We start from the raw sequence: 14678 nt of genomic DNA on the forward strand, positions 1-14678 counted from the left end.
GAACCGCACAACAGTGCTGGAAGGAAGTCAGCCCAATAGTGGACCAAACACACAGTAATGAGAAGTGGCGACTCGATACACATGATTTCAGTATCCCCAGGCGCCTTAACAATAAGCAGCGGGTTAGGGAGGAAGTCGATTTCCTCGGTGGCGTTTGCAGGCTGCGGACCCCGCGCCTGCCGGCCGCGCACCCACTAGGGCACAGGGGCAAGGGAGACCCGCGGGAAGGGGCAGCAAGCCGCCTGATTGACAGCCCGAAATCTGATCTTGTGAAAGAGACGCGGAGCCAATGGGAGGCAGCGATCCATCAGTTCGGATTGGAGGCCCCTGGAGGAGAAGTAGAGGAAAAACCACCGAATTGAGCTCTGTCAGAGGCGCTTTCGGCTTCCAAGGGGGAAGTGCTGGGCAATAATTAATGTTTTTATTAAATTTGGAGGGAATTTTTTGCAGCCGTTCGCCTAGCGTGGCCTTCAGGTGGGTCTTTCCAACAACTTTTTATGTCTCTCCAGATAATTGCATGGTTGTGGGTCGCAAAAACTATCCTTATGAAAGAGGTGTCTCCGTCTCTTTAGTCCCGTTAGGTGCAAAGCAAGTCTCGTTGATCGCCATTGCTAGTTTTGCACACGTTTGCGAATCAGAGCTGCCCGGGGTACACCGACCGCGCAGGGAAACATCGAGAGTGTAAATAAATACATCGCCTCTTGTTCGGATTTTTGCTACTACCGAAAATATGTAAATTGTGAACTCTCTTGGCTCTCTTTGGATCCAGGTGAAGGAGGCGGTGTAGGGAGGGTTATTTTTGTGAATGGGACTGTCGGAGGGTAATTAGCTATGCAAATTCAAGAGCTTCATTCATGATTTTTTTTTTAAGCCTAAAAGCCATCTTGTTCCCCTCTAGGTTGATAGAAGTCCAGATCCCGAGGAAATCTCCAGCTAAATGCTCAAAATATAAAATTCTGAGCTGAGATTTGCGAAGAGCAGCAGAATGGATGGATTTTATGACCAGCAAGTGCCTTACATGGTCACCAATGTGAGTGATCAGTTTGAAAGTTGCTGTTTATAAACTTGACTCCGACGGGGGTGGGGAGAAAGAAGGAGAAGGGAGGGGGTAAGGGGGTTGGGATTGCAGATACTTATCTGCTTTGTTGCCACTGTAGGGCGACTCTGCTTCTAGAAGCCCAATCTTCAAAATGAGCTTACCTTTCAGTGATTTGGATAAGGCATAGTTTTGTTTTTAAGCCCCCTTTTTTTCTGATTAAAGTGCCCAAGATGAGTGGAAGAGGAGATGGAGGGCAGCAGCAGCTGCTGCACTCAAAGTTTTTGGCTGGGTTTGTCTGCCACATTGAAAAGAATGAAGTTGAGACAAATGCTGACACTTTTTGTTTATATGGGGTGTTTTTGTTTCTTTCTTTTTTTCTCATTTTCTTTTTTTTTTTTTTTTTCATTTCTCCACTCTTTTTGCTTATTGGGGGGCCGTCCGAGAGAGAATAAAATTCACTGTATTTTAATCTAACGTTGATCCAGCCTATAAACAACTTTAAGTGTAATTGCTTAATGTTGTTTTGATGCTGAGATAACATGTCTGTATGACTGATAAATAGTAGTGTGTTAGGATCGGCACTGGGAAACATTCTCCCTGGCTGTTAAATTCTCAGCATAAGCTTTCACTGTCAAATAAATGCAGAAAATGAATATTAGAATTGATACTATGAACTTTTATTTTTCTATTCAGAAAAAGGGTCCAGTAGACTTATGTATGCATGTTTTTTTTTTTGTGTGTGTGTGTGTGTGTGACATCTGAGGATTACATTCTTTTAAAGGATTTTATCTTTCCCTTTGTAGAGTCAGCGTGGGAGAAATTGTAACGAGAAACCAACAAATGTCAGGAAAAGAAAATTCATTAACAGAGATCTGGCTCATGATTCAGAAGGTGAGGTTTGATTTTGGGCTGAATCCCCACTCTTTACCTACACTCTCCACCCTCATAAAGAACAGGAACACTTCAATCTTATCTTAAAAATAATAAACTTTTGAAATTACTGAATTTAACTAAGACTTTCACTTGGAGCAATTTACATAATGTGACAGTTTGCACTAGAGAATATTTTATAGCCCTGTCACAAACTAATGAAAGAAGGAAATAAAAAACTTAACAGTGACATCCTTCTTTTAATCATTCTTTTGTGTTTAAATATTCCTGTCCATATGGAATATAACTACTTTCAGACACTAAGATAACAATTTAAAGATATCTAATACAGTGAGACAAATTCATCAGCTATGTACACTGCTTGCTTTTTTCTTTCTACTTTACTTCAAGTTAAACAATATTAATGATTGATTTCCCATCCCCTTTACACTAAAACCATAAACTATTATCACAATTTTTATGGGTAATTTTGATGACCACTTTGTAAGGTCATAGTATCTTGTTTATAGACCTTAAAGTGTTCACTGAATCATACTTAGGGCCTAATTAATAATTATAATACTATTTTGAAAATTAGGTTGCAGATTCTTTTTATGAACTGCTGGTAGGAAGTGAGTATATTATAAACTATTTCAGCCATATGGGGGCATTCATAAAAAACTTAATATACTTACATTTAATTATCAAAGTTCAGTTTGCAATTTTAATTAGCTATACTGAATTCTGAAACTTCCTCAAATCTTCATCCTTATTGGATATCTCTCTCTCTCCCCAACATGACAATGCACAGTTTGGACTTGATAATAAACCTGGTACCAAGGAATTATCAGTCTTTGACTTTTGAAAACCTACTCATGTCGAAATTTTCCTCTAAAAACTTGTATGTAGTTTTTTTAGTTTTGACACATTAAACTTGAAAACATAGTACTTTGAAAAGTATATCATGTAGTGTTACATCTTTTGTATAAGATCCAGAAGATATCAATAAAATGCTTTTCAGTTTTTCTAATCTCTCCCCTAGTACTATTTTAGCAAGAGTGGAATATATTTTAAAAAGGTTTTCCTGAATAGACACACCTTCGTCTCAGCCCTATTGTGAATCCTGGTGTATGTGTGTTGCTTGTTATGCCAGAGCTTATTTATTAAGCCATTTGTTAAAAAGGAGAAAGAAAAGATGATTGACTTTATTATTTATTTGACTAAAAGAATTTCTTAAAGTGTTGCTTAATAGGCATCAAATGGAGGCAGGATTATTGAGATATTTAAGTTATGAATCCTATTTTCTTTTTATATTGGCTCCCTCTCCTCAATTAAGTTGCTGTTTAATACCAATTTCATGATAAACATTTCCATTTAATGAAGACTAAAGATTTGCAAATCTTATGTTTATGTCTTTGACTTGTTTTTTAGAACTCTTTCAAGATCTAAGTCAATTACAAGAAACATGGCTTGCAGAAGGTAAGGCAAAAATTGCTTTAAGAGAGGGGAAAAGCGACTCTGGAAGGGGGAAAAAAAAAAGTCCTGAACTTGCTGTCTTAATGTTCAGCCCAATTAATTGAGCTCTAAAAGAGCCACCTCATGTGTCATGCATACATTAGAGCCTCTGATGAGTTTGTCTTTGGGGACTCTGGGGCTGTACTACCCAGTGTCATCACAAATTACCAGGAGAAATTGCTTCCAGCTCACAATCACATCTGCTTTTGGCAAGAACTAATGCACCAAGACTTCAAGTTCTAAGCCTCTGTTCAGATTTTAATTGCAATTGATCAGGTTTATATTATTGTACCTCCAGAGACCTCCTAGAGCCAGAACCCGGCTGGCTTGCTGTTTCCTTTAGAGCAGCGCATATCATTATTTGGTGTTCTGGTGGAGGACTTTTCTGATGGCAGAAATTAGTTTCTCTGGGTTCATCAGGACGGGATGCTTCAAGATTTAAGTGCAAGTGTCTTCTTTCCACCTTGCTCACAACACAGAACGTTAGGTGTGTATCCAATACTTAGGAAATCTGTGGGTTTAAAATAAATCTTTGGGGGATTTGAGGATTTTTTTAATGTTTTCTATGTGTTACTATTCATGTAATGTTTGTTGAAGTTAACCTTTGCTATTTTATCACTTTTATTAAGATTTATTTAATATAGTAAGAAGAAATTTAAAGGCATTACTTTTATTTTGGGTCATTTTTTGGTAAAATTTTCTGATGCAATCTATTATATCTTTTATTGTGTGCAACTTTATTTATAGGAATAAAGAGATACTGCTTCAGTAAAGCTTTATACAACTTAAGAAATGCCTAATATTGAGGGACTTTGGTTGGCATCCATAATTTGAAATTTTTCTTTTGGATTTGGCAATAAAAATGTGAAATATTAATTTTATGATGTGTTTTGTGGAAAACACGAAGAGAAAATTATAGATACTTAAGCATTGAGTGTAATTGTGTTACTTGTGTGTTCACATTATATGGGAAACATGCAAATTTTGGAATAGATTTTTAAGATGGTTAAAAGGAGAGAGGGGGTCTCTTTAAATGGAACCCAGGTGTTGTACCTACTTTGAGGCTGTCTGACGTGTTTTATCTGGTGGTCTTGAATGCAGTTGATCAAGTTAATGTTAGCATGTACAATAAATTTCTTTGTTTTGCTGATATTCTAGTTCTCCGAAGAGCTTTTGCAATCTTTATCAATCTTTTAAGTTAAATAGCTTTCCTAAGAGTCCTTTGAAAGGGTGATTGTATTTGTATTTGAATGAAAGGTAGGTATTAGTGCAAGTTTTGGTTATATTTAAAGGTCATTTTGTTTGTCTCTGTAAATGAAACTTATTGCAATAGATTACTTATTATTGCAACATAAGCCATACATTCAAACAACTTTTTCATGAGAAATTTGCACAGAGGTTCTTGTACTAACTTTTTTTCTATTAGTTTTGCAATGTTTAAGGTTGTGAGGACATTACATTTATGAAGAAATGTATTCGCCTATCCAAAATAACTTAAAATATCTATTTTAATTGTTCTGGAAGGTTTATTGGTTCTTAAGATGTTTAAATCTCATTGATTCCAAGTCAGTGCACTTGCTGGCAGATTTTGAATGTGCATAGCAACTCTGTTTCTGGAATTTTAAAATGTGGAATCTGTGACAGACTCTTACCATTTTATAATCAGTTTCAGTAATTTTTTTTTTACTTTTGACTTGTTTTGTGTCTTATAGCTCGGATAAGTGATTTGAATAATTTATCCAAGTTTATCTTTTAAAATTCTTCAGAGAATAGTTTTACCTGGGATTATTAACATACCTGGAAATAAAACCTGAAGACTTAAAATCAATTTAGAAAATGACAGATGTATTTGGAGAAACGTGGACTTTTACTTAGAAAAGAATTTGTTAGCCTAATTAAGTTCAAGAATTAATTGTAAGTGTTTTATTGAATACCCAGGTGGGCTATTATATACAAACTGTGGATAAGATTGCATTTTAGAATAATTTAAACATTTTCAAAATAGTTTACATTAATTTGTCTAATCATATAAGCAAAAAGTTGTCATTGTGATATTTAGAAATCTAATAGTGAGAAGAGTATTTTTTTACTACTTGTTAATAGACATTTTTTTTTTGCATCTAGCAATTAAATATAGATACATTATTTTGCACTAACATTTTAACTTGACCTATCCCACATCTTGAACAATATTAGCTAAGAAGAGATTCCCCAAATTACCCTGGTTTATTTGTAGCTAGATTTGTCCATTTATGTTCTTCTGGACATTCAGAAATTAAAACATTGCCAAATTGGCAGACTGTGAACCGTTTACATATTTCTTTTCATAATGCTTGATAGCCAAGAAAGTGACCATGGAATTTTAAGACATTTTGACCCTTTTAAAAAAGATCATTGGCAATTAACCAAGTTTCTCCCATGAGTTAGAATCCCACTGGGAAGTTAACACGGTCTAAAAATTTTATTAGACACGAGAGTCAAGTTAGTTATAATGTGTAATATGATAGTCATGTTTTAAAAAAAATTATAAAAGTCCCTAAATACTTGGGAAATGATATATCTTGGCATATATAATTTGGTTTTTGCTGTAAGAATTTTTATAAATTTGACCCAAAGTGCAACATATGGATTAGTCATGGGTAAATTATTATGGATTATGAAATGTTTTATCTCTAAGGGGAAGTTGGAATAGTTAAGGCAGGACTATTTAAGGGTGGGGATGGAACCAGTATTTTCAATCCACTAAAGTGCTCTCTGAAAATATACTTACATTCTCCCAAAAAATTAATTTCCATACATGGTTACAGGGATCTAAAATATATTTCTAAAGAATATAACTTTATATTTATATCACTTTCCAAGTAACACTGCAGTTTAAAGGTTTTTAACATCTATTCCACAATTTAAAGTAATCACCTTTTTCTGAAGAAGATTGAAAAGCTAATGTTTTCAGTGACCACTTTAGCAGTTAAAAAAAAAAAAAATCAGAGAATATGCCTATTTTAAATTTTGTCATAGCTACTTTATAATTTTACTATGTACAATTCTTTATTGATTCTTTGTCTTTTGAATTAGATTGCTATTGACAGAAAGGGAATTGCAATTATTTGATCCCATGAAATAATAAGTTCAAATATCAGTCTTATCAACATCATGGCAATGTCTTATTCTTAACCACCTAAAAGTCATAGTTAAAATGGAACCTCTTGTGTGTGGGGGACAGAAATAGAAAGATATAAAAAAATTGAGTTAAGGAAGCATTGCATTCTTCTAAACTTGCTTATTAAAGCTTACCTGCTAATACAACTTAAAGAGAAATAATAAATTTTAGCATATATCTAATTTAAATACATACCTCTTCTTGACTGTTTTTTTGTTGTCGGTCTAGATGTTCCTTCAGGTTCTCTTTCATCAATAATATTAAAGAAAAAATCAACAGTGATTCCCTGTCACCAGTTAACATGTTTTTCAGGGGTGTTGTAATAAGTCAAGTTTAATGCTGCCGCCACACTTGGAGTCAAAGTTTTATCTCCAAGAACAGCCTTTCTGCACCAAAGGTTATTACCTCATACAAATAAGGTTTTTTTTTTTTTTTCTTTTGGTATTATGTGACCTTCAAATAATAGTCAGGTTGACTTAAAAGTAGAGATGCCATTACTTTTTCCTCAATTCACTTAAATGGCTGATGCTAAATTTATATTAGAAGTCATTTTTTATGATGTTTCTTAAAAAATATGTGCTATTGTTACTTACTATGTAGAATGTCATCCATAATACACAATAGTCATAATGCACTCATTTTTATTTTTCAAAAATTCTACTGTTTCTTTTTTAAATGGAACATAAAATTGTATATATGCTCATGAATTTTTTTTTCCCCAGTGTTGTTCAGTAAGGAGTAAAGGCTTTAAAAACTACATTCTTTTATGTGGTTTACATAAGACAGGAATTGAGGATTAGGCATTAAATTATAGAAGTCCATACAATTTCTTAGAATTGAGCAACAGTCATTTCACATTTTGTGTGGGGAGGGTAGGCACCACCCCTCTTTGTTGTACCGGGAAATAGTCTAAAATACGAAAGAAAGAGTTCCCATTTGAACTTAAAGATAGAGTAAGGGTATTCTATTTCTGAATCTTCATTGGAATTACGTAAATGTTTTTTTTAATCTATGTTGTATTTGCAAAATAGAAGAATTTTTTTAAAAGATAAAAAAATTAGATTTCGTGTAGCATAGGGTAGTTTTTCCAGAGGGTCCTAATAAATGAACTATTGCTGAGCTTTTCTATTTCGTTTATAGGAAATATGTACTTTCTTGCATTTTATAGTATAACTTTAGAGAAAATATTTGGCTAGGAACAACAACTAGTTGGCTCTGAGCTTCCCTTAAGTTTTCAAGTCACTGCAGGTCAACTTTTAGTTAGGAATTGAAGCTAATTTGAGACTCAAGACAACTAAAACTTTACTGTTTCCTTTCTTTTAGAGCATATAGAAAGAATGTCTTTATCAAGTATTAAAGGTGTTTTTGTCATGAGGAAATAGTCTCCTTTTTTGTCTGTTTAAATATGTTTATACTTCAGCATTAATTAGTGCTTTTACATTGGCACAATCATTTTAATGTTAAAAGCGGATGTGGTGTAAAACCAGGCTTAGTGGACTCATGATTATTTTGTTCCATGGCCTGTAGCTTCATTTTAGGATTAAACAGAATATCACTGTGCAAAGGTTCATTTTTCTTGTTGTTTTACTTTTATTTAAAATAAAATTTAAATTTCTTCAGAGAAATTTGTTTCTAACCCCTTGATTCAAAGAGAAATGCTACAAAATTCAGCAATAATCAACTATATTCTTAGGCTAAAAAAATTTGAATAATCGGCAAGAAAAATAAAGGATTTCTTCAATGGTTTTTCTTTTTCCTTCCTTCTCTTTCTCTTTCTTTCCTTAGTTTTGTACTTTCAAGTTACTGTAACAAATTACCTTGTAAAGCAGGATGGAACGTGTATCGTATGTATGGGTGTGTGTATATGTTTTATATATATAATTTCTAATATATATAATTTGTGATTTATTTAAACATAATCTTTTAAAGGATCTGAGCTCTGAGGCAGAGCAATAAATTGGTGTGTTTATACTGCAAGTTCAAGTTTACTTGCTGTAGCTCTCTGGAAGGGTGTGACATGAAAAGATTGTGGTTGGGCCACATGGCTCATGCTGGACTGTGTTTTTGTGAATGGAGGCAGAACTCCAGTTCTGCCTGCTTGTCTTGAGGAATAGCTGAGGAGATCAGCTGTCTCATTCACGGGCAGAAAGAATGACTCATACATCTTCCGCCTTGTTTGGCTCCAGGTCATTGTTACAGTGGATAGAACTGGTTTTAATTAAATATTAACCCCTTTTCTACTTGACGTTTGTTTTATTTGTAATTTTTCCACTTTTTCCCTAGCTTTAGAAGAAAACCCAGCAGGCAATTAGTTTGTAAGCAAAAGGAATTTTTTTCTTGCCTGCAGCAAACCTTGGAAAATTTTTAAATGCTTACCTTTTAAGTAAGGATTATTATTTCAATTGAAAGTTAAAAATAGGCATAAAATAAAGGCAAACTATATTTAACATTGCTCACCCCCAAGGCGAGGTTAGTTAAGAAAGGATATTAACATTTAAAAAATGAGAAATTGCTGCTTCTGTGACATATATAGGTCATGATTAGTATTTTTATGAATTTCTTTCTCATAATATGTATTGCGATGTAGTAAAAAGAAAGAAAGTAAAAGAACAACTTTGGATAATAATCTAGGTAAAGCAAATAGCTGAGAGTGCAGATACTACCCTTTTACAGCTGAGATCCTGAGACTTGATGGCAACTTGTCTATTAATGCGCAATGAACTGATAGAGCCGCTCCAGCTATTACCAATAAAATCCACATGCTTAATCTTCTTGAAAGCCTTTTATTGGTCTTTTGGTGTATACTTTCTCCCCTTCTCCTTTTTTCCTTTTTCCCTTCCTCTTCACTCATCTAGTGTAGGGAAACATTTCCATTCCCCGCAGGTGATAATTTCAAGCATAGTTTATAATAGATAGTAGTGAAAAAAACATTTCTTTTTTAGGCTGACCTCTGTTGTTAATTTGCAGCTTTGGAGTTGGTATGGCTTGCCACAAATTTTCAGGCAGCTGTAGTTTGCTCCTTCACAGAATTCCTCTAAATGGAAGAAAAAAAGGAAATGTATGATATGAGTGTGGCAATACTTTGTCATATTTTCCTTGCCTAGATCCAACTTATGTTTTTAGTTAACTGCTTTCCTTTTACTCTGCCTTGAAATTAGAGGTATACTTAAGCCTTTGTCTATTTAAGTGGCATGCTGCTTCACTTGGTCTGTTCAATTTCTAAAGATTAGCTTCTGTGGAAATGTGAGTCATATGTTTTTTGTTAAAATTCGATAATATGTTCAGACATAAGTGTGAAGTATTTATTCAGTATGTTAAAGAGTTAGAACAGAAATAGAAATTCTTATTCTTACTCACAAATTTTACAAATTGTTAGTATGCAGCTATTTTCAGTGTATTTGTGAGGTATAACTTCTCGATTCTTCTACTTTTAAAGTTTTGCCTTTTTTTCTTACACATATTCCAACATACACTATATACCCATCAGTGATTTTTAGGCTGCTCTTACAGTGATATATTATGGAGTTGGAAATTAGTCTTAAGATACTATGAAAAAAAATCTGGCCTTTTGCACATTCATACCAGCGTATTCATACCAGCATATTCAATTACAAATATACTTTTGTTACTCACCAGCTATTTTTAACTATTCCTGTAAAGGGATATTACATTTTTATTAGATTCTTGTAAATGTTGGCTTTTTAAAAGCATAGTAATTGCTGTGGTTGATAATTTTGCATCTCAATAGTTATATCTGTTTAGCTGTTGATTTAGAGGGAAAACCAAAACATGTGGAAATGATGGAAAAAATGTGCAGGATTTGAATGTTTACTTGCTGTTATTTATTAATATGTATTAGAAACACTTGTGTTTTTTTTTGGTGTGAAGACTTAAAGTGTACTCTTCCACTTATAACTTAGGAATCTACGAGAAAATTTTTACTGCAGAGTCAAAAGATGTGTTAATAGGTGAGAGAATTCTAATGTATAAGTTTTAGCGTTTTTTTTTCCTTCTCCAATAGAATTCATTAAAAGTAAAGATATTAAACTGGGCATTGTAATGATTGAAGTGCTTTTTTGTGTATGACTTGAAAGAAAAGGGTGGGTGGTGGAGGACTGGAAAGAAGAAATAAGTAACATTTCTTGAGTAGTTGGCATTGTGTTTCAACTATTTCATTTAATCCTCACACAAAAAAAATCTGTATTATCACTATTAAACTGATGAGTAAAATGCAGTTCCAAAGAGGTTCAATAACTTACCCAAAATTACACAGCTAGCATGTCATAGAACTATGACTTGAAGTTTGCTGACTTTTAAGTTGTTACCCACAGCATCAGACATTATTGGAATATGAAGAGAAAAAAAATTCTTCTTCCAGTGTAGGCTGATCACCTAGACATCAGTTATAATTTGAAAAAGTTCTTAATTTGTTTGATTTCATTTGGTGGCAGGAGATAGAGTTTGTCTTTAAGAAGTATTGGTTAAGAAAAAAGTTGTTAGAAAACAGTTGAATGTCAAACTGTATATATTTTAATAATAGGCAAGATTATCATTGAATAGAATAGTTAATGGTCGTAATATAACATAAATTTTATTCAGCCAAATATTTGTTTTTAAAAAATACTATTAGATAAACTGATAAAAAGAAACTTTAATTCTATAGAGTTTGTATTCCTTTTTATATAGGATTTTTTTTTACATAGAATTCCTTTTTAATTAGTTTTTTGGTTAACCCATTCAATTATTTTAGTAAGCATTTCCCATATGGAATAGGCTCATTTTAAAAAAATTGACAAAAGTTTTAATCTGATTTGAATGGATTAAAAAGTTTTAGTATTATATAATACTAGTAAAATAATACTAGCTAATCAGTTCATAGCTAGTATTAATTAGGATGGTAATTCATTATATTTTTACCAAATTAAAAATAGCCTAACTTCTATTTTATGTAGCATATATGTGTGAGTGTGTATATTTGTATGTGTTTGTAAAAACTCATTTTAGTAATAGTCTGTAAGTTTAGAATAGGTTATTTTAATATAAAAATAAACTGTGATGGAAACATTTTAGAAGTGAAAAAGTGCACTTGTGTTTTGATTGCTGCTGAATGTGTTAAGTCCTTGTTATTCAGTATTTTTCCTTTACTAAAAATAGGGAAGACATTTGACATTAGGACTGATGAAATAGTGCTGAATAGTTGCCAGGAAAATATTTTGCATAAAAAGATGGCTTTTTTTTATTATTTTTATTATGAATATAGTCATTGAAATATATTGCTTTTTTATATATGACCCAAATCAAGGACAGTTCTTTCATCTAAAAACTTTGTAGCAGATTGGCCACATTTACGGCAAACAGTTTTAATTATGGTATAATTTGCATGGGACAGACTATACCAAAAGCAGACATTTCTAAGAAAGCATAGGGATATGTGTGATAACTGCACATCACTTGAAAGAATTGTGTTAATTTAGAGCTACTGCTTAAGCACTGGCCGTGGATGAATCGAAATACCTTTTGCTCCATTCTTGAAAAAAAAAAAAAAAACTCTACAGGAAATAGAAGTCCTGTAGCTTTTATTTTGCTTCTCTTTTATTTCCATCTGGCAGGTGAAATTCAGAGGGACTACACTGCCATCATCATATTTCTGACATACGAGTGTATATGTTTTATAGTTGACATCAATGATCCCTTCTATTTCCCTTCCTAAGTAGTGCTGTCAATACCACTTTAAATAGGAGCTCATTGGTAAATAATCGTAGGTTTGATCTCAGCCTAAAAAGATCTTGACAGATTTTGCTTGACATTCCTTATGCCTTGGCAGTTTCTCTCTTAATTTTTTTTTAATTTTTTTTTTTTTCTTCAGCTCAGGTACCTGACAATGATGAGCAGTTTGTGCCAGACTATCAGGCTGAAAGTTGTAAGTATAGTATGACTCATCTCTTCTATTTTTCTTTGTCTTTCTTGTTTCCTTCTTTCATTCTTTCACTTTGATTGGTTTCCACTTCTAGTGTCTTTTCTTGCATTGTGCGAGCACATTTTTAGCTTACAGTCATGAGATGATTTGGTTTGTCCGGGTGTTACACCAGCAGAATCCCTGTATTTTGAGCAGAATCCCTGTATTTTTGTATCCGAGCAGATCTTCACAAGTAGGCAAGGAAGACTGAATTTGATTAAAAGATGGTCCTGTTCTTTGTATTTGGTAAATATTCTTGGAAAGGAAACAGGGTGCGATGATGAATGTGCAAGTGTTTACTTCCAGTTTGCCAATGTGTCTACAGAGAAAAGTCTGGATGCTGACGGGAGACAGAGTTAAAATCCTTTTGAGAGTAGTTTTTATGTAATTTATAAAAGATTCTGGACCAAACATGCATTGGCTTATTGTACGATTTTACATTCGTGAACTGTCACCTGCTTTGACTTTAATTTTAGCTGGAAATTTTCTGCTTCCTGGTTGCAATAACACAAATGGAAGTAGCAATTGGCTTCTCTTAAGGTCCCTTCTGTGTCCCTTGACTGTCAGAGAATACATGAGGAGTGATTCATGGGATACTCACCCTCCTTTAATCACAGAGTGAGCATTTAGGCTGTACAAACATCGTTGCCTTGAGTTTACTGCTGATATTTATACTTTGCCATTCTACCAGCTTAACTGCAGCTATTGACCTGAGGAGCAAATAGTAAGGAAAAGGTTATAAATGCCATCTTGATTATGAAACTAGCCTAATGCATTTTGTTCTGTTAGCGACATTTAAAGCTTTAACTTGTTTCCTTTTTTCAGAGCATTGAGATTATCAGAGAAGGCAATATCAACAGTAACAAGAGATGCTTAATACCTTACAACTTATCCAACCCATATTTTCCCACCTTAATATCATAAATCCAATACAAATACCTATATTACTTCAAGTAACAGATGTTTGTAGGCAGTGTTTTCAACATTTATGTTTGGTATCTGAAATTGTCCAAGTGTAGAGGGTTGTGAGAGGTTTCTTCCAGATTCTCTCCCATGTTACATGTTTCAGTTCAGCTTGATTTTTTTAAAAAACTTTTATTGTGGTAAAATATGCATACCATAAAATTTACCATTTTAATCAGTTTTAAATGTACCATTCAATGGCATTAAACACATTCACATGTACAACTATTGCCGCTATCAATTTCTGGAACATTTTCATCATCCCGAACTGAAACTCTGTACACAGAGAACAATAACTCCCTATTCCCCCACCTCCAGTCCCTCATAACTACTGTTTTATCAGCTTTATTTTTGATCTGAGCAGAGAATTTTGTGTGCTGTTTGATGTCTGAGTATAGGTGTTTGACATACCCTTTCAAGAAAACCCATTCAGCAGTGATACAGACCTTAATTAAAGACCCTCACAAACACTCCCAGAAGAACAATGGCTAAGCATGATGTGTAGGCAAGGCCTTCCCTGCCTGATTAAAGTGTGGGAAGAAAATGGTCATATTTCTAACATTTCCCTTCCTGTGGGGCACTTCAATTCTTTCTAAAAGCTAAACCTGTCATCTGAGTGAGAGAATTAGTCTCATTGAGTCATTTTACATCTGAAGAAATTGGTAACAATTCCAATATTATATCAAATGTCAGGGTAAAATAAACTACGTAGAGGTAATTTATTTTTACTTTTTATTTTACTTCCTTTCAGCTTTTCTTATTCTTGAGTATTTTGTCTCTTTAAACTGTCTTCTCGTAGCCACACTAGTGTGATTATTTTTCTTTCTTTTTTTTACTCCTTGGATCACTCCTTCTCATTCCGCTCATCTTCCTTCTCTCCTCTTTGTGTAGCTCTTCTTCCCCTGGAGTTCTTTCCCCAAATCTTTCCTCTTATTTTACATGCTCCATGCCAGCACCTTCTCCTAGAACTTTCTGTGTTGCTGGAAATGATCTACCTCTGTGCCGCCCAGTACAGTAGGCACGAACCACATTGGCCTTGGCATGCATGAAATGGGACCAGTGGGCCTGAAAAAGTGAATATTTAACTGTATTTACTTTCAATTATTTTAAATCTAGACATGTGTGGTTATTGGCTACTGTGCTGGTCAGCACAGTTTTGAACAGCGATGTCTGCC

At 33.8% G+C, this 14678-nt stretch overlaps 1 protein-coding gene across 5 annotated transcripts in view; it reads left to right on the plus strand.

Moving 5' to 3' along the window:
• Positions 1 to 370: 370 nt before the first annotated feature.
• Positions 371 to 14678, plus strand: part of ETV1 (ETS variant transcription factor 1) — an 88194-nt gene continuing 73886 nt past the window's right edge. For 2 of the 5 annotated variants that reach the window (XM_069461356.1, XM_069461358.1), the window contains exons 1-2: positions 3851 to 3911; positions 12451 to 12504. In XM_069461356.1, coding sequence (XP_069317457.1) covers positions 3851 to 3911; positions 12451 to 12504 — 115 coding nt within the window. Of the gene's footprint in view, positions 475 to 725; positions 770 to 898; positions 1031 to 1842; positions 1931 to 3340; positions 3389 to 3850; positions 3912 to 12450; positions 12505 to 14678 lie in introns of those variants that run through there. The other 3 variants (XM_069461355.1, XM_069461354.1, XM_069461357.1) reach the window with 3 other exon arrangements.

The sequence above is a fragment of the Eulemur rufifrons genome, chromosome 29 (assembly GCF_041146395.1).
Source record: "Eulemur rufifrons isolate Redbay chromosome 29, OSU_ERuf_1, whole genome shotgun sequence".
Lineage (NCBI taxonomy): Eukaryota > Metazoa > Chordata > Mammalia > Primates > Lemuridae > Eulemur > Eulemur rufifrons.